This window comes from Schistocerca nitens, chromosome 11, assembly GCF_023898315.1.
Source record: "Schistocerca nitens isolate TAMUIC-IGC-003100 chromosome 11, iqSchNite1.1, whole genome shotgun sequence".
Lineage (NCBI taxonomy): Eukaryota > Metazoa > Arthropoda > Insecta > Orthoptera > Acrididae > Schistocerca > Schistocerca nitens.
This window is the reverse complement of record NC_064624.1, coordinates 108532934-108553832: the sequence shown is the minus strand read 5'-3', so window position 1 is coordinate 108553832 and position 20899 is coordinate 108532934. Positions and strand designations below refer to the sequence as shown.

General features: G+C 41.6%; 2 protein-coding genes across 2 annotated transcripts in view; one reads left to right on the top strand and one right to left on the bottom strand.

Moving 5' to 3' along the window:
- The window catches only part of LOC126213578 (E3 ubiquitin-protein ligase MIB2), a 233694-nt gene extending 224747 nt beyond the window's left edge, over nt 1-8947 (bottom strand). Inside the window, exons 1-2 of the mRNA XM_049941425.1 lie at nt 8459-8947; nt 485-745 (exon numbers count right to left, since the gene is read on the bottom strand). Coding sequence (XP_049797382.1) covers nt 485-710 — 226 coding nt within the window. The 5' untranslated portion in view covers nt 711-745; nt 8459-8947. The remainder of the gene's footprint in view (nt 1-484; nt 746-8458) is intronic.
- A 192-nt stretch (nt 8948-9139) lies between these two features.
- LOC126213573 (phosphatidylinositol N-acetylglucosaminyltransferase subunit A) overlaps nt 9140-20899 on the top strand; it is a 120337-nt gene continuing 108577 nt past the window's right edge. Inside the window, exons 1-2 of the mRNA XM_049941419.1 lie at nt 9140-9287; nt 9480-9636. Of these exons, the coding sequence (XP_049797376.1) occupies nt 9271-9287; nt 9480-9636 (174 nt within the window). The 5' untranslated portion in view covers nt 9140-9270. The remainder of the gene's footprint in view (nt 9288-9479; nt 9637-20899) is intronic.

Below are 20899 nucleotides of genomic sequence, written 5' to 3'. Positions count from 1 at the left end.
AAAGGCCTTAATAGCTGAAAGCTATGATTGTGTGAATCTTTTTATTGTGCCTGTCGCAGCTCAATATTAGGAAAAGGATAGACTGCTACTCAACATAGAGCAGAGATTTTGAGTCACAGACAGGCACAAAAAAAACTACGAAGCAAGTAAGCTTTTGGTCAAAAAGGCCTCCGTCTGAATCTGACAACATACACACTTACACTCATGCAAATGCAACTCGCACACATGAGGACAATCTCCATGTCGAGTCCAGACAGATAGGCAGCGTGGCATCAGCAAAAAATTTCTCACAGGGCTTCTCCTTTTCAAAAAAAAAAAAAAAAGGGGGGGGGGGAGGGAGGGAGGGAGGAGGAACGGAGATAGTCTCATATTTAGGGTGACCTCACTGTCGGATAAATACAATATATCTCAAGTGATACGTTCCGCACGTACTGAGATGAGAATGTGGAGAAGCGAGTGACACAACGGCTCCGACAGTGCGTACCTGCGGGCGCGTTGTCGACGACGCGCAGGTCGTAGGCGCCCTGGTAGCCGGTGCGGTAGTTGGTGCGCATGCCCGCGTCCCACTGGACGACGACGGTGCCCTCCGGGGAGGTGCCGGAGCCGGTGCGGCCCACCTCGACGACGGTGCCCGCGTGGCCCTCTCCGCCGTCCTGCTCCCCCCAGCACCAGTCCGGGCCGCGCACCACGCGCACGCCGAGCTCCACCATGCTGCGCTCAAGTCATGGCCGGCGGCCGCCCCCACCTGCGGACGCCACAGAGGTCGAATGTCGTAGTGCCGCACTGCGGGCGAAAAGTCTCGGTAATACGCGATACGGGATGTCCCAAAAGTAACATTCGTTTTTGCGAACACATTAACACTGTCAATTTGTCTTTCACGTGTCTCTGATATGCTCTCTGTCACAGAAAGAAAGCCACTATCTCCTGAATTCTGAAGGTGGCAGAGGTAAAATACAGGGAGCGAAAGGCTATTTATAATTTGTACAGAAACCAAATGGCAGTTATAAGAGTCGAGGGACATGAAAGGGAAGCAGTGGTTGGGAAGGGAGTGAGACAGGGTTGTAGTCTATCCCCAATATTATTCAGTTTGTGCATAAAGCAAGCAGTAAAGTAAACAAAAGAAGAATTCAGAGTTGGAATTAAAATCCATGGAGAATAAATAAAAATTTTGAAGTTCGCCGATGACATTGTAATTCTGTCAGAGACAGCAAAGGACTTGGAAGAGCAGTTGAACGGAATGGACGGTGTCTCGAAAGGAGTATATAAGATGAACATCAACAAAAGCAAAATGAGGATAATGGAATGTATCAAATTAAGTCGGGTGATGCTGAGGGAATTAGATTAGGATATGAGACGCTTAAAGTATTGAAGGAGTTTTGCTATTTGGGGAGCAAAATAACTGATGATGGTCGAAGTAGAGAGCATATAAAATGTAGACTGGCAATGGCAAGGAAAGTATTTCTGAAGAAGAGATATAGATTTAAGTGTCAGGAAGTATTTTCTGAAAGTATTTGTATGGAGTGTAGCCATGTATGGAAGTGAAATATGGACAATAAACAGTTTGGATGAGAAGAGAATAGAAGCTTTCGAAATATGGTGCTACAGAAGAATGCTGAAGATTAAATGGGTGGATCACATTACTAATAATGAGGTATTGAATAGAATTGGGGAGGATTTTGTGGCACAACTTTTCAAGAAGAAGGGATCGGATGGTAGGACATGTTCTGAGGCATCAAGGGATCACCAATTTAGTATTGGAGGGCAGCGTGAAGGGTAAAAATCGTAGAGGGAGACCAAGAGATGAATACACTGAACAGATTCAGAGGATGTAGGTTGCAGTAGGTACTGGGAGACGAAGCTTGCACAGGGTAGATTAGCAGGGAGAGCTGCATCAAACCAGTCTCAGGACTGAAGACCACAACAACATCTCCCAGAAAATTGGTTGTAAAACATACGAGGTGCTGCGTGGGCTGTACCATCGAAGGTGTGGGGAAAACCTTCTCCGAGGACCGCTATCGGGCGTTTTGTCAACAAATTCGGACAAATACAAATTATGCTTAAAGAGGACTGTCCCAAATGACCTTTGGATGTCTGACAACACGCTCCGGAGGATTGGGGCGGCACGAAAAGATCCCAGATGCTTCCATCTGTCAGATGAACAGTGAGTTTTACATTCCACAATCCACTGTCTGGTGTATTCTACATTTGACACTACAGTCAAATTGGATAACTTTTTACCAGTCAGAGTATCTTCGTGTCACTTACCACTTTTGTTTCAAATGGCTGCTGCTCCACTTACTTGCATTATTTTGTACTAAAAGTGACAGTTTTATTACATCTATGATTTCTAGTTACTATGTCAGTTGTCTTTCCAACTGCCTACAAGCTCTTACACTTGTTATCATCCTTTAGTTACACTGACTGAAGAGAGCGTCTGGCGACAGTGATTTGACTTGAAGAGTGCAATGTCAATACAATTATCTCAATATTTCAAAGTAAACCTGCAGTACTGAATTAACACTGTTTGTTTTTACTTCCTATTAACACCCGATTTCCTTCTGGCACTATCTAAATTTACCCAGAGCATTAGATATTGGAAAAATTCTCAATCTAAAGTTATCAAGAATGAGACTTTAAGTATGTAGGAGCATTAAAACTGAAATTTTACTCTAGTAGGGCACAGTCAGCATACATTTTCACTTTCCAAGCACTCGGTAACTATAGGTGCAAAACATTACAATGTCTATTCCAATGTGTAATTTATCCTGCGTCCAGTATTTTTAGAAAGTGGTACAAAGTTATCTCGATTGACTGTAATGAGGATGGTACGTGATATCCGGGTAACACGTCAACTGGAGCAGAAAGATTGCACCACTTGTATGGAAATGTGTGGCGACATTTGGAGGTCGCGCAAAGTGAAAACCTGTTGGATAACTCCTCTGCACAGACAAGGCCACGTTTTACAACGTGTTGTTTTGTAAACCACCACAACTGCCGCTTACAGGCTGATAACAGTCCTCACGAGGTGGCAGAATGGGAGAGAAACACCCCCAAAACTGAACGTAGCTAGGTATTGCGATGATGTTTAGTTTGTGGGGCACTCAACTGCGCGATTATCAGCACCCGTACAATGTCCCAAACTTTGCTCAGTCCAATCTCGCCACTTTCAGGAATGATGATGAAATGGTGAGGAAAACATAAACACCCCGTCATCTCGAGACAGAGAAAAATCGCCGACCCTGCCGGGAATCGAACCCGGGACCTCGTGCTCGGGAAGCGAGAACGCGACCGTGAGACCGCAAGTTTGGGACAGAGCTACGTATGACCGAGACTAATATTTAGGAACCGTTCTTTTTCCAGAGCCAACAATAACAGGTACCAGGTAACTCTACGTGCTCGAGCTTCTTTTGGAAACGCAATTGAAGTCAAATGGAATTCAGTACTCTGTTGCACACTGGTAGGGCAGGGCTCCTCTCCATTTTGCTCTCACTGTTCAGAATTAACTCTGCAAGTTCCCTGGACGGTGGGTCGGTAGGGATTCAGCGTATATGTGAGCTCCGCGTTCTCGTGACCGTACCCCTGTAGCATTCTACACACGAGGTTACATCAAGTTTCACTTGTACGGGGTTAAAAACCATTAGCCTGTGTCAGCTGTGTGACCGGATTGTTGAGACATTTAACACACCACACATAATCGATTATCGAGCACGTTTCAGGGTACAGTGTAAACGGGGTCTGTGTTGATTTGCATGTTGGGCACAATGAACTTCAATGATTTCTGTTGCCTCATCTGTTGCCTCAAGAGAAGAAGATTGAGCTCTGCGAGCATAGTTTCGGTAGGTTTACCGCAGCCAGTGCTCGATAGGTTTACCCTGGCCAGTGGTCGTAGTTCCATCCCCCAAAGGGTTGAGGGAAATTGCCCAAAATAAGGAAGGGTGGCTGGAGCTGAGATATCAGTGGCACAACACATTCCAAGACACTTCACCATCAGAATGGAGACGCACATTACAGAGGGTAAAATACATTGACTCCTCACATGAATTGCCACAGCCTCCAAAGTCATACAGAATGGCACATGCTCACTGTAGACATAGTCAAGGATGTATGTGCAAACTATCTCACACTCTTTCAGTCAGTTCAATTCTTAAAACAGCCAAGGTGGCTGTTAAGGGTTGTTGTTGTTGTGGTCTTCAGTCCTGAGACTGGTTTGATGCAGCTCTCCATGCTACTCTATCCTGTGCAAGCCTCTTCATCTCCCAGTACCTACTACAGCCTACACCGTTCTGAATCTGCTTAGTGTATTCATGTCTTGGTCTCCCTCTACGATTTTTACACTCCATGACGCCCTCCAGTACTAAATTGGTGATCCCTTGATGCCTCAGAACATGTCCTACCAACCGATCCCTTCTTCTAGTCAAGTTGTGCCACAAACTCCTCTTCTCCCCCACTCTATTCAATACCTCCTTATTAGTTATGTGATCTACCCATCTAATCTTCAACATTCTTCTGTAGCACCACATTTCGAAAGCTTCTACTCTCTTCTTGTCTCAAGGGTAAGAGTTTGCAATGCTGGGAACCAAGTCTGCTGTAGGAAAATGCAGAATGCAAGGCAAATGCATAAGAGATATTGCAATCAGCCAGAAGATGGAAAAAAAATGCTACAGTTCCACTGGAGGATAGCACTATCGGTATCTGGTGGGGGAAGGGGGGGAGGGGGGGGGGGAGTCGAAGGAAGCAAGTCACATCTCAGGGTCGCCTGCTGCCACTGATTGCGAAGATACAGCATTGATACACTTTGGTTCTGAAGCAGGTTGTGAGGAGGGATCTGATGCCACAGGGGGGGGGGGGGGGGGGGGGCGAGAACTCTGCCACAACTACAGAGTCGGAACATGAGGGGTCCAGTGGCACAGGGACGAATGGAACCTCCTCCATCTCTGAGATATAGTTTTTGTCCCTCTTTCCTTGGACAATTTCAATGTTCACGAGGGCTCGTCTGCCTCGGTTTCAGCGACAGAGGAGGAACGTGAATCCCTGTGCCACTGGTTGGTATCTGGTTATAGATCAGCAGAAACTTGGGAGAGAAGTGGCTCGAGGGATCCCTTCCTGGTGAGAGATGCCAGAGGAGAATATTGATTCCGGCTGGTGGTTGGGCATTAACATCCCCAGTAGCTGGACAGTCAATGCTCCCAAAGTGGGTACTGGATACAACAGGAGATGGTCCCCAACCGACAGGGAAGCACGCGTAGTTGAGCAGCCCCAAATGCCTGACGTAGGCAGCATTGAGGGTGAGGGCACTGTCACTTGACAGGATGACATCACAGACGTAGCAAGCATCATCAGACATACAGCACACAAACAATCATATTTCTTCTTGTCCTCCGGATATGTGGGTCAGTTAAGGGTCTTGTATTTTCTTTCCTCTTTGGAAGACGATGCATTCCAGTGAAGAGGTATTATGGTGCTCCGCGCATTTGACACAGATGGGGCAGGAGCGGTACAAGGAGCATTTGTGTACAGCTGACATCCACAATTCCTACAGATGGAGCTGGTGTCACAATGTGAAGACGTGCATTGCACGAATCTCACGGATTTGAAGCAATGCACGGGAGGGGGAACACAGGGTTTCACATCGCATCGATACACCATTACCTTGACCTTTTCAGGCAACGAGTTGCCTTCAAACCCCAAGATGAAGGCGGCAGTGCCAACCGTAATTTCCTTTGCTCCCATCCGGACACGACTGACATATCGCACACCCCACTGCTCCAAATTAGCACGTACGTTGTCGTAGGCCTGTGAGTGGAAGTCACAGTGCCATAATGAGACTTATCGGGGATGGTAGTTACAGGAATGTCATCCAATTTGTCACAGGCGAGCAGTGCCCGTGGCAGGGGATTCTGCTGTAATCAGAACTGAACCACTTTTTTCAAAATTTCTGCTATATCCTCAAGGTGTTCAACAAAGAATAATGACATTGTGGCCAAAACAGAATCGCCATTGGTCCTAAAACGCCAGGGAAGGAAATACTGAGGGGTCATATGGCTCCACATTGTAGTAATTCTTTCTATCAGAAGAGACAGTTGGGGCCAGGTGGCCACCACCTTAGGAAAGTTTGAGTCACTTCATTTGCACGTCATCTGCCTTGGTGCCACCCACTCTGAAGAAGGCTCTCCCCTTGGGCACCATGCAGTCACGGCAATGGTTACCTTTCTGAGTAACCATTAACTGTTACCCGGAGACATTTTGCCGGCCGCGGTGGTCTAGCGGTTCTGGCGCTGCAGTCCGGAACCGCGGGACTGCTACGGTCGCAGGTTCGAATCCTGCCTCGGGCATGGGTGTGTGTGATGTCCTTAGGTTAGTTAGGTTTAAGTAGTTCTAAGTTATAGGGGACTTATGACCTAAGATGTTGAGTCCCATAGTGCTCAGAGCCATTTGTTACCCGGAGTCCTCGTGCCCCAGTCAGGACAGGCATACACTCCTTGGCAAATGTAGGGAGTTTTCACCACAGGCAACAATAGTACAATCTCTATGTGGTCAGGGGGCTACCACCGTGTGGATACTTGACCCCCCCCCCCCCTCCCACAACATAATGGCTACTGTGTTGGGTTCCTGCCTGAAAGGAAGGGTGCAAAGATAGAAAGGCACAAGATGTGGAATATACACTACATTGGACAACCTTTCCCACATGATGTGTGCTTCTATAAAATATAAAATTTTGGATAGGAATGATATATCAAACCCAAGAATGGAGACCATGTTATGAAGGATGAAAAGTTGTATAGAGTACAAAGGGGGGGGGGGGGGGTAGAGGGCAAGGGACAACTATCCAAAATCATAAACCAAATAGAAGCATCGTTGGCACCAATGGAAAGGGAAGTAGCATTGAAAGGGTGGGTGCCCTGTGTTGGCTAAGCAAATACAAAAGCGATGTGAGCCCTATTAGGGGTTCAAATGGTTGTAAGTTACAGTAGTTATTTGGAAATGAAGAGGTTTGCGTAGGATAGAGACGTGTGGAGAGCTGCATCAAATTAATCTTTTGACTGAACATAACAACAAAAATGAATAGCAATAAGCAGAATTGATATTTTATTGTTGTTACAGTGTACTGATTAAGTTTTCATGGTCTGCTTGTATTTTGTAAATGTAGGCCTATACAGTACCTTACCGAAGATTTCTGAAATTTTATGGTCTTGATGGCAGCTCACAGAACAGAATGAATAAATCAACATTATATCCTTCACCTAACATATCATTTGATGTCAAGCAAAAGTGTGTTTTCTTGAATCACAAATTCACAAACACTTAGCTAACCACCTAAGAATTTTTTGTTAGAAATGCAGAACATCAAATATTTAATTTACATGATTACATTTGTATATTGTGATGTTTACAAAATCATTTCTTCTGTCAGTGTTTTAATTTTTTGCAAGGCAACAGAAGTGACTTTGGCGTAGACCACACTGTTTATCTGAAAAAGTCATGTTGCACCTTAGTTCCGAATATACATGAGATCTCCATGGCTGGTTGGCTCACAGGAAGGTAAAACCACACCACCTTCAATGGGACTGTACCTATTAAGGCCAACACATTTAAAACACATAAATAGGATAATAACACTTTACTTATGAGTGCATTATGTTAGCCTAGAAGAGAAAATATTCTGTCTTGTTTCTGGAATCCAACATAGCAAAAAAAATTAAAAGATTGGCATTTTATTTCAATTCATGCAGCATTAGTGTATATAGCCCCAGTACTATTCAAAAAGAGAGTCATATCATCTAAATTCAATGTTAAACTTAACTACAATTTGCACCTCAGTTAGTATTAGAGTACATGCAACAGCACAGAAAAACACTTGTCTTTTACTTTTCTGGGCATGGGAAGGATATACAGTTAAAATTTTTTGTTGCCGGTTAACAAAAGTGGTAACATTTTTTAGAATGAAAATTTTACTATCAACGAGTTCGACAAACAATTTATCAGAATTTCAAAAATGAAATAGTTCGCTAATTGCAGTTAATATACACAGCTGACAGTACTGTTTTCTCTCTCCGTGTATTCCAGAGTCATTTTGGATGGAAAAGAAAAATGTATGTACAAAATAACACGGGTTGTTAATGCAATGCCCCATAACAATGCAGAACATACAAGCACAATACATCAGACCTGTTAAAAGCAGTAAAAATTGCACTTCCGTTCTGGATTTGACATTTATAAAGGTAGTCTAACACTTCCTACTGTTATATTTGTAGTAGTGCAACTAATTTGGACTAGTTTGGCCTATATATACTACAACGTATACACGGTCGTCACGCGTGATTCATTGCTCAGTTCAAATCAAATTTACATGAACAGATGACAAATATGTGAAATCAATGTAGTAAACAATACACATGCATCAAAGGACGCCACGCTAAGTCTACGTATCTCAGTGTGAAAAAGAGCAATGTGTACTTACTACAGTAAACTTGTGCCACAAAACACTTTTAGAATACTAGCAAATGTGAACCGTTCTGACAGAGCCAACTTGTCATCTTCTTTATGCTGACGTAAATTGATTGACATATTACTCCCCGGGGTTCATCCTCGCTTGACAGTACTTCCTTCAATTGTTTCCTCTTTCACAACACTACCACATGATACAAAACTAACGTCAGGCAAGCGGAAAATCCGATCATTCCTCCCGTTGTTTGCAATGCTTTATAAGCAGCATAACACAAAACAAACTTTCAAATTTCTGCTCGTTAAAACAAGCATTCCAAACGGATTCAGAGGACACTTGCATAATTATCGCTAGAGGTCCTTCCCAGTGAAATCTGCTAGAACTTTCATGTGCTGTGCAAAGCTAGCTAGCTTTTCGCATTTTGCTTTTCTGTTTGCAACTGTTTCAACATGGCCACATCTGAGGAAGACCAAATTACAAATAGAAAAATAAGTCTTTATTATAATAACTTAACGTATTCGGACTTTTTTCTACGTGTATCTTGAGATTGCTAGACATGTTGTTTCCACCTCATCTTCCGCTCCTGTCAGATCAGATGTAAGGAGCCACTATTTTGAAACCGTACTCTTGATGCTAGTCATCTCTGTGAGGTGTTTTATTACTTCGTCTTTGAATCTTTGACTGTGTACACGGGAATCAAGGGGTGTGTTACTGTCAGTTGGGAATTACAGGCCGAGTTTGAAAGAGAGGAAAAAACAGGGATTTGTAGGCTGCAGGCATGATTTACCAGAAAGAAAGGTGACAAAGGAGTTGACGACGTCTGTAGAATGAGACATAGGATCTGGTAAGTGTAATCGATAATCAGTGTAAAGGAAATAGTCCGCAAAAAAGTGTCACAATCGTAACTGGATAATCTGGTACTTGAAGCAGAACATGTGTTGAATTGTATATCTGCAGAGCTAACTAGAAAGAATAAGGAAGTAATCGTAGCCGCATAAACAGTCACTGCTGACAACACTTGTTTCTACATTTCCAGCATGGCATCTGATTTCTTCTACCCGAACATGGGAGGAGTGGAGGAACACATTTACAACCTGTCACAGTGTCTCATTGCTCGCGGGCACAAAGTGATTGTTCTAACCCACTCTTACGGTAATCGTAAAGGTGTCAGATACATGACAAATGGACTCAAGGTAAGTTCGTCGAGATAAAGCAAGCATTTTTCGTAGATCAAATGTTTCATATTACCTATTAGCCCTACGTTAATAGTTGCCCATCTAGAACCATAATGTATTACCCTGTTAGAACTAATTCTTTGCAAGTGGTCATGTAATTATCGAGCCGGCCGCGGTGGTCTAGCGTTTCTAGGCGCTCAGTCCGGAACCGCGCGACTGCTACGGTCGCAGGTTCGAATCCTGCCTCGGGCATGGATGTGTGTGATGTCCTTAGGTTATTTAGGTTTAAGTAGTTCTAAGTTCTAGGGGACTGATGATCACAGATGTTTAGTCCCATATTGCTCAGAGCCGTTTTGTAATTATCGAATTTGAGTTCACCTTTATACTAAATGCAAATGTTTAAATATGTATATAGCTGTGAGAATAATAATACATATTCTGGCAAGATACAGTGGAAAGGAAAAGAAATTGCACTTGGGTGTGATTCTTATAGGTAGTAGTACAGTTTTGAAAATTAGGTGTACTGGAAGTTCAAAAAGCTTGGCTTCAAAACTTCATAGATGGTATCTTATTGCATTTCCAGTTTGTTGGTTTTCTTTTTCATTGGTGTGCATGCAGTCCATGTTATTTCCCATTTACATTACAGTAATCAGATATACAGGGTGAAAGAAAAAAAAAGTCTCATTGTGCAATTCGTTACACCAGTTAAAGACAAAGGGGTATCTAGCAAAACCTAGTCCTACAAATAGGTCTAATAGTAATGTGATTTAAAAAACAAGGCTCCAGCAATGCTGTAACCACGTGCAGCATGGCCAAAAGGTGGTAGCATGAACTCTGCAATCTGCTGGAGCTGTTATAGTAGTTCAGTGGCATAAGGATATGCTTTGGGGAATGGATATGCAGGTTCTCTTATGTTAGAAATACTCATACCAAACGTTTTTTCAGTTAATGCAGCAAATTGGATACAATTTACATCTCCACACTGTGTGTATTTCTTTCTGTTAATGTTACATGTAATTAAATATTAAGACGTAACATGAACTTCTTACTGATGTAAACAACCACTTTGTTTTGTCCATGACATAGATAAATCCTATAAAAAATAATAGTGGCTAGAGTAACTTTCACTGTATCCAGTGAGGTACAAAAAACACACTAGTAGGCTAGACTAGACTGCACATTATGCTACACACATAACTTCCATTTTGTGTATTTGGTGTACAGGCTTAACTTCAGAGTCAGTACATACACGTGTGAGCACCATTCATTTTAGAGATGATGTTCAAAGTGACCACTTTGCATTCCATGTCAGTTCAACCAGGGGCTCCAGCTCATAGTCTCAGATTTGACTGAAATTCAGTATACTAATTCTACCATGTGTGGAGCACTTGTGTACAAAGTATTAGTTTCCCCTGCTGATTAGTTCCAGAATTATGACTTGTGAAAGAAGGTGGCGGCTTGACCCAGAAATTGCAACCCGTATCTGGCAATCTATCTTCAGACCCAACTTCAGGTCTTAATAACTTTGGAACTATTCCACAGAGTCCAGTGAAATTTTTACAACCCAGTAACATCCATTTAGAGAACACACTCCATGAATCAAAACACCAACATATTTCTGAGGGAAAATAAAAAATTTCAAAATGTGATTTTAAAAATGTAATACGTTAAAAGGTACATATTGTAGGTGCCCTCTATACCAAATATAATTCACTCAAAAAGGGTATAAATTTTTTTGTGGTGACCTTAATGTGGTCTAAACACACACAGAACTCATCATGCCCACATCAGTCACAAAAACTGAGTTACATGCACACGAAAATACAAAAATTTGAAAAATTACCTGAAAAACGTGGATTTTCTAAGTGTGGTAGCACAAAAGGGACAATCGATATCCAAGCCAAATTTCACACACTGCATAAGTAGAGCATAATGATATATATCTAAAAATTTCAGCATGTTATTGCAAGAAATTTGTGTAAAATGGAAGTTGACATATGTATTTGGTGATGTGGCCATTGTTCCACAACACAATTTTGTAAAAACATATTGTAAACTGTTCTGCCTCTTCTTATCCTCTCCCACAACTGTTTAATCACTAAGCAACAACATATAGACGGATTAACACAACCTATCATTAATGTTTACTGCACCTTAACTGCTAAAAACCAGTCGATTGTGCTTCGAACAGAAGTTCTCCCACACTCTGTACATTGAGTGGCAAATTGTTCTGTCTTCCTGACACTGTGGTAGGAACTGGAACTGTCATAAGAATATGTTCAAAAGGAATCCAACACCTGTCTGCCAAACGTGGCCAATGAAATGATCTTGTTGGTGCCACGAAGTTCACAAATACATCACCTTCTGCTTCACAGCACTCTGCAACACGTCCTAAGTACCATTTGTCATCATAAACAGCAATAACATAGCAACCTGGCTGTATGTTGCTGCTTTTGCTTCTGAATCCTGAGTCAGACACACTGTGAAGACACATGTTGTGCATGAATGTATAGTTATAACCAGACAGTCTGCTCATCTGCACATTGTCAGAGTCCACTGGAGAGAAGTTGTGTCCGCAACAGTTTTAACGTGTTCTAGTCTGCTTTTTAGCAACTCTTACACTGATTTCACCTCATCTTTCGAAACATAGAATGAGTGTATGCCAGAGAGATTTTTCTGTACCCAGGTAAATAATTGAAGAGGTGTTAGAATGTGACCTCCTGTAGGGTGCTGCAGACTAGCTCGTGATGCCATGCGCTTAATGGTAGCACCAATACCATCACATACATTTTTACCATGACTTGTTGCAAAAAAATTCCATTCTGCATGAATCTGAAAATCATGGTAATGCATGCATAAATTTTTGAGATTTTTACAGTTTTTGTACTGACTAGTTGCCCCATCATTGAAGTATTTCACAAATTGTATGTGAGGCAGCTAGTTTTTCACATATGCCGTGACAGTGCGAATGTGGGCACGAACTGCAATGGCATCGTGAATTAAACAAGTCACTAAAAATGCACAGGTTCATGACAGACACATCACCTGATTAACCTCTTTAGTAAATTGCAAATGGCTGGAGAGTTGTTTGACTGTTGTCCCAATGATATCCTTGGATGGCACCTTCAACTATAAATACATAATTTTCAGAAAAGTCTAGTTTTACTATAATTTCATCTTGTTTCAAATTATCCCTACAAAACTGGAGATAAGCCGATTGTGCTGTTGCTGTGAAGCTGTGTATAGTCAGTTTGTCCGTTTCTTTGACAACACATTTCAACAAAATCTTCCACTGTACTTTGCTTTGTTTCAAGACTTGTGCGATCCATGTGTGTCCATTGTTTATAAGAAACAAGTTCGTCATCCATAAGGAGTTCACCATACAGTTTTATTCATGTTTTATGCAAGATTTTCCCTACCAGGACACTTTTCACACCTGTGTATCATGCACTGGTAGGAACTGATGTCACACACCATCAGCTTCATTGCACCTTTGTAATCCAGACCAGAATCCTTTATAGCAGCAAACATCAGCATAGCATTTTGATGGGTCTCGCATACACAAACATTGTGTGTGCCCCCCTTGCACTTACAGGCACAGCCCAGTTTGACCGAAGATTGAAAGAAGATGATAAAGCTACTTTGGTATTGGGATACTTTTCCTTGAATTCTACATATAGTTTTGATATGTTGCATAGCAACAGTCTTTTTTGCATCTGTACACGTACATTTCCCATTTTCACCGTTACAAAGTCTTTTCTTTTCCAGGCATTATTCGGATGTAGTTATTATTTTCATAAAACTCTGACACTAGCACCTTTATTTCTGAACTCATTTGCTTACCCTGAGCCTGCTCAAGTTGTGGAAGCACTTCTTGGGTTGCTTTTATTTTCCTAGCTTGCTTTACCGTACATGTAGAAACATTGAATTCCTTTGCAGTGTAGTCAGTAGACCAGCTGGAAGGTGCAAGGGTAAGAATAGCTACTTTTTTCTGGCGTGTGGATATGGCACATTTTTCTTTCAAATCGTGCACAATTTTGTCCAAAATCAGAGCATTTCTGGCATGATTTCTGTTCCTTTGGAGCAGATAGTTCCTCCTCTTCCACCATTTGTGTGTCAGCTATTTTGTGTTTTAATTCCATTTGAGCTTCTTGTAGTTTTCTTCTACTATAGCTGGACCAGTCTCTTTTTCCCAACTTTGTGTGTCTTCATGGGAGACAAACCAAGAGCAGTCACTGAAGTATTTAATTGCTCTTCCTCTGTGGTTGTAGGTGGCTGATAGTCTTCGTCACTGTGATGTAAATTATCAGAATATTCTTAATTTTTTTGCAGTTTAACACACCTGGAACATAACTTTTGTCCTGGTTTCATGTTAAGTCCCATGCACTGATTCACTTTCAATACTGATTTTAGATCAATTTCTCTGAGGCTACACTTCACTGTCTTCTTATGAATCCGAAATGGATCAAAACAACTTCTTTGAAGGAAAGAATACTTATCCAGAAACACTTTCATATGATAAGAAACACTAAAGTTTCCTGGAACTGTACTTCTTGTGCCCACAGGGTGTATCCTGGATCTCCATAGCAACAAATCTTGGTCCGATTCATCCAGTTCGTACAGTATAAAGCAAATGCCACATTTTGTTCCATATGTTGTTTTATGATGTTCAGATGCTTGTGCTCTACCAATACTGCAACTTGTTTGAACAAAAGCACCACTAGTACACTCTTCTGCCTCCATACTGATTTTCCATAACAGTACTGACTAGTCTGAACTAGAATCTTAAAAACATGAGTAACCTGTAATTGTTGCTTGTTTCCTTTGTTGTTGCTGCCTAACAATGACTCATTCTGTCCCTGAAAACTGCCATTGTTTAAGTTTCTGTTGCCTAATGGTTCCCAACAATTGCTGCAGCTTTATCTGAAACAAGCTGTCTGCATCATCACTATTACTTGCTAGATCGTGTTAAAAGAAACCTAACCAAATACATCTGTCAACTTTTATTGTACACAAATGCCTTGCAATAACAAGTTGAAAATTTGCCACATATTATATTATGGTCTACTTATGCAGTGTTTGAAATTTGGCTCGGATATCGCTTGCCCCTTTTGTGCTACCACACTTAGAAAATCCACGTTTTTCAGGTAATTTTTTCAAATTTTTGTATTTTCGTGTGCATGTAACTCTGCGTGACTGATATGGGCAAGATGAGTTCTGTGTGTGTTTAGACCACATTAATCTTACCACAAAAAAATTTATACCCTTTTTGAGTGAATTATATTTGGTGTAGAGGGCACCTACAATATGTACCTTTTAACGTATTACATTTTTTGATCACATTTTGGAATTTTTTTATTTTCCCTCAGAAATATGTTGTTGTTGTTTTTTGATTCATAGTGTGTGTTCTCAAAGTGGATGTTACTGGGTTGTAAAAATTTCGCTGGACTGTGTGGAATAGTTCCAAAGTTATTAAAACCTGAAGTTGGGTCTGAAGATACATTGCCAGATGTGGGTTGCAATTTCCGGGTCACACCACCTTCTTTCACAAGCCATAATTCTGGAACTAATTGGCAGGGGAACTTAAAACTTTGTACATGAGTGTTCCACACTTGTTAGCATTGGTGTGCTAAATTTCAGCCAAATTTGAGACTATCAGCTGAAACATTTTCTCAAATTGGTTGAATTGACATGGAATGACCCATTTGCAAACTCTTCACCACAGCAGCAGTTTGGTTTTTGGATACACCCAGCACCACAAGCATATCATCATAGGTTATTCATCATTTGTGTATTCCATTGGGAAGGCACCGTACATAAAACTGACATGACCGCTCATGGTCATGCACTGCACTGTTAGTATATACATGCATGGAGTTCAATGGAGCCCACTGTTATGTGATAGACTATTGTTGTGTGACAAAATGATGTCCTGTTTATAAATAAGAACTAGGCAACGGTCGACTAAAAAATAAAAAAGGAACCCTATGATGTGTCAAACTATAGCTGCATGGTGGATGCGAGTTTGATGTCCCAGCAATCTACTCGGCGAGATAAAATGGCTGGTGCAGTGGTGTTAGGTGACACACTTTCTCCTATACATTCCGAAGCACTTCATGATGTAACTTTGCAGCCAGCTCGTCATTTTCATATGTGTTTTCAAAATTCACCTGATCTGATTTTTATAGGTAAACTTTTGTCTCAAATCTGGACGAGTAGTCGCGTACCGACCTCAAAGTGCGGCATTTGTCCTTCACACTGTGTATTTAATCTGAATGCAATACTGTGAAATGAGAGAAAATGTGCCCTCAGTTACCTCCCTGCAGTGATTCATCCGAAAAACCTTTTGTTACCGTTTGTTGAGGTTTCGGAAACGCGTTCCTGTGACAGTTTGCTCTTTATGAACATAATCAGTTACTGTAGCCTGATGGCACTCCCAAAGAACACAGCATCCATTTGCCCGCTTGTATCTTTGGCCGACAGAGGTTATTCCGCATGTTTAGTAATTGCCCTTCCTTCTTCCACATGTTCAGAGTGCTTGCTTTGCAGCAAAAGTTACATAGTGGAATCCCCCCCCCCCCTGCAATTTTCCTAGTTTGTGTATGATATATGTGCATAATATCCATTAAAATGCTTGTAGAGGACTTTTTGATTATGTAGTATGTTTTCCTGAGTTTACCTTGCAGTTTTACTTTTTCTGATGGAAAATGTTCGAATATGGTGTGAATATAAACATCAGGGTATGCTATAGGTCAGACCAGTATTACAACCATTATTTGGCATACACCTTTTTTGGCTTCACCAACTCTATACCAAATTATCACCTTCGATCCTAATTTAGACCGCAGTAGCCAGTTTTGTAGATCAAGAAGGATATTCTATACTAGTTGTAGACTTTGGCCAGTGATGTCTCCTTTTGGTGTGTATTTTCACAGTTTGGTTTTTAGTTGCTTAATACATATGTCACACATTTATTACATCCCTGGTCAAAGCAAATGACTAATATCGAATATTCCCCTTTACCCAGCTTTACTCCTTTTTGGGTGTGAGCAATCTTGGAAGCCAGTGGACAGCAACATTTTGCTGTGTTCTAAATGTCGTGCTAGAATATCTGTGACAGATTTTTGTTTGTGGCACCTTGATCCTCAAGCACTAAACCATCTACTTCTATTTTGGTTCTAAGTTCTTCAGATCCGTGGTCTCCCACTTTGTTCTTCAGATACTTGTCTGACCACAGTGAACGTCGTGTCTGCACCGCCTAACGACTGTCGTATAATGGTTCATTGTTTCTGTATACCTCCACCAATTCAGTACGGATTGTTACAGCGTTGTTCCTCTTTGAATACAGAAAACGAATTACTGCATCTTAAAACAATCAATGTGTTGTACAATATTGTTGGAATGATTCCTCTTCCATTGAGGTTACCTAATGAGGCATGATTTTAGTGTGTAGCAGGACTACAAACAAGTACTTGTAAGCAAACAAAAAAATTAATCAAAAAACTTTTTGTGTAGGTGATACTTTGTACGTCTGGACCCGTGTGTCAGACCCCTTTTAGTACCAATGTTAAGCCCCTGATCTCTTCATAGTGGTTGTCTTTTATCCGAGTGTGATGTTCATGCTTTTTCACAGTCTTTCGAGTAAGTCCATGAGACTCGGAGGGCCATAGACACGGGTTCCCAGGTAGATGCCGTCTTTCTTGACTTCTGCAAGGCGTTTGATACAGTCCCCCCCCCCCCCCCCCCCAATCATTTAATGAACAAAGTAAGAGCATATGGACTATCAGACCAATTGTGTGATTGGATTGAAGAGTTCTTAGATAACAGAATGCAGCATGTCATTCTCAATGGAGAGAAGTCTTCGGAAGTAAGAGTGATTTCAGGTGTGCCGCAGGGGAGTGTCATAGGACTGTTACTATTCACAATATACATAAATGACCTTGTGGATGACATCAGAAGTTCACTGAGGCTTTTTGCGGATGATGCTGTGGTATATCGATAGGTTGTAACAATGGAAAATTGTACTGAAATGCAGGAGGATCAGCAGCGAATTGACGCATGGTGCAGGGAATGGCAATTGAATCTCAGTGTAGACAAGTGTAATGTGCTGTGAATACATAGAAAGAAAGATCCCTTATCATTTAGCTACAATATAGCAGGTCAGCAACTGGAAGCAGTTAATTCCATAAATTATCTGGGAGTAGGCATTAGGAGTGATTTAAAATGGAATGATCATATAAAGTTGATCGTCGGTAAAGCAGATCCCAGACTGAGATTCATTGGAAGAATCCTAAGGAAATGCAATCCGAAAACAAAGGAAGTAGGTTACAGTACGCTTGTTCGCCCACTGCTTGAATACTGCTCAGCAGTGTGTGATCCGTACCAGATAGGGTTGATAGAAGAGATAGAGAAGATCCAACGGAGAGCAGCGCACTTCGTTACAGGATCATTTAGTAATCGCAAAAGCGTTACGGAGATGATAGATAAACTCCAGTGGAAGACTCTGCAAGAGAGACGCTCAGTAGCTCGGTACGGGCTTTTGTTGAAGTTTCGAGAACGTACCTTCACCGAGGAGTCAAGCAGTATATTGCTCCCTCCTACGTATGTCTCGCGAAGAGACCATGAGGATAAAATCAGAGAGATTAGAGCCCACAGAGAGGCATACCGACAATCCTTCTTCCCACGAAAAATAAGAGACTGGAATAGAAGGGAAAACCTATAGAGGTACTCAAGGTATCCTCCGCCACACACCGTCAGGTGACTTGCGGAGTATTGATGTAGATGTAGATGTAGAAGAAATAAAGGGTGTACGTAAAGTCTGGGAACACTTTCAATTATTTATTGCACAAGAACCAAATATTGTTCAGATATCATACATACGTCATTTTAAAGAGAAACCCTGAAAGTTTTTTTTCCACGTATACCACCACAGCGTAGTTTGGTAATTTGCCGATAGTCAGTGCTAGTCGCAAACGTGACAAGTTCAAGTGCGGAGTGAGCTTTCTGTGTGTTGGAGTTGGACAAAAACAAGTGTGCTACGGCTGTTCAATGGATGTTTAGAACCGAGTACAGTAAGAAGCCACTAACAAGGAAGGCCAGTTCGCACTGGCACAACAAATTCGTTACGGTGGGTAGCTTGTGCCAGGCAAGGAGAAATGGACATCCCAGCATGAGTGAAGTGAATGTGGAGCACGTACGAGAGACATTCATAAGAAGCCCAAAGAAAACGGTGTCTCGTGCATCCCGCGAACTCGAAATTGCTCCAATGACAGTGTGGAAAGCCCTGCGACAGAAGCTGTCTGTGAAACCATTCAGATCGGAGCTAGTGCAGAACACGGAGCTGCCACCTTGACAGATCAGCTGTGCTACAGAAGGGGACAGCTGTTTCATGAAATGGCCTCCCCAATCACCAGATCTCATTACATGTGACTTTTTTCTGTGAAAATTAAGTCCGATGCTGCTTGACAGTGTGCAGGAGAACAATGCTTCAGGCTTGCAGCGCTGTACTAGGCAGGGTCCTAATGGAGGTGGTTTGCCGGTGCCTTCCTCCGACCGTAATGGGGATGAATGATGATGATGACGACGACGTTGACGACACACCACCACCCAGTCATCTCAGGGCTGATGAAAATCCCTGACCCCGCCAGGAATCGAACCCTGGACTCGTGCTCGGGAACCAAGAACACTTCCGCAAGACCACAAGCTGTGGACTTTTTTTTGTGGGGTCACATTAAAGATCTGGTGTATTTACCACCTCTACCACATGATGTAGCAGAGCTCCGGGAGAGAATACGGGAAGCGACTGCCACAGTCTACGATGCCATGCTGGGACAGGTATGGCAAGAATTCGATTACTGTATTGTCTGCTGGGTCACTCCTGGATTGCATATCGAATGTTTGGGAGGGGAAAAAAAAAAAAAACACTTTGAGTTTTTCTTCAAAATGCAATATATATGACATCTGTACAGTGTTTAGTTCTTGTGCAATAAATTATTGAAAGTGTTCCCGGACTTTATATACACCCTGTATACACCCTGTATACAAAGGACTTTGACGTGTACAGGGTGAGTCAATAGGAAAGATACATACTTCGAGGTGTAACAGTGATTCTGAACAGAAAACTTCATATTGGGTTTGGTTTCGGAGATATAACAAATTTAATATCCCTTTTTTAAGTTTTCTTGAATAACTAAAAATCTGCGTGCTTCAGTGAAAATGTGTCACAGTACAAAAATAAATTAAATTTCTTATAAAAAAAAAGGCTGTCATTTTTTCTCTAGGACTAGTAGTCTGTGCCACAATATTGAAAATCACTCTGCAGCTTATGTAGTTTTTGTAGCGGATTTGAAGTAGTTTGCTGACTTGGTAGACCACAAGTGTCTTGTCTCAACTTCCTCTACCATTGTAACAATGACAGTGTTTGAATAATACAAAAAATAAACTGCAGTGTACATCAGATGTGTTCTATCTCGGAAACCATTCAGAATAGGACATATGTCTGTATGACGTTTTTTGTTCGGAATTGGTAATACTGTCACCCGTCAAAGCATGTACCTTTCCTCCTGACTCGCTCTGTAAATGTCTTGTAAAGTAACTGTCAAACTGCCAAAGCTTTTGCTGAAGTCCTTATAGGATATTTCAACACCAGATAAAATTCTTAAAACACACTTCTGTATTCTGAAAATACTGTCCTTGTAATTGTTTTGCCAAACATGATTCTGTAACTCATTAATAAATTGAAATATACAGAATAAGCCCAAGTTATATCTGCATGCATACTGAAAGGATAAATCATGATTCAGTATCCAAATGGTAGGAATGTAAGGGGATAGGACCTGGATAAACTGATAGAACCAGAGGTTGTAGACAGTTCCGAAGAGAGCATTAGGGGACAATTGACAAATACAGGGGAAAGAAATACAGTAGAAGTAGAATGGGTAGCTTCCAGAGATGAAATAGTGAAAGCAGCAGAGGATCAAGTAGGTAAAAAGATGAGGGCTAGTAGAAATCCTTGGGTAACAGAAGAGATATTGAATTAAATTGATGAAAGGAGGAAATCTAAAAAAGCAGTAAATGAAGCAGGCGAAAAGGAATGCAAAGGTCTCAAAAATGAATTGCCAAGAAGTGCAAAATGGCTAAGTGACGATGGCTAGAGGACAGATGTAAGGATGTAGAGGCATGTATCGCTTGGGGTAAGATACATACTGCCTACAGGAAAATTAGAGAGAACTTTTGAGAAGAGAGAACCACATGTATGAATATCAAGAGCTCAGATGGAAAA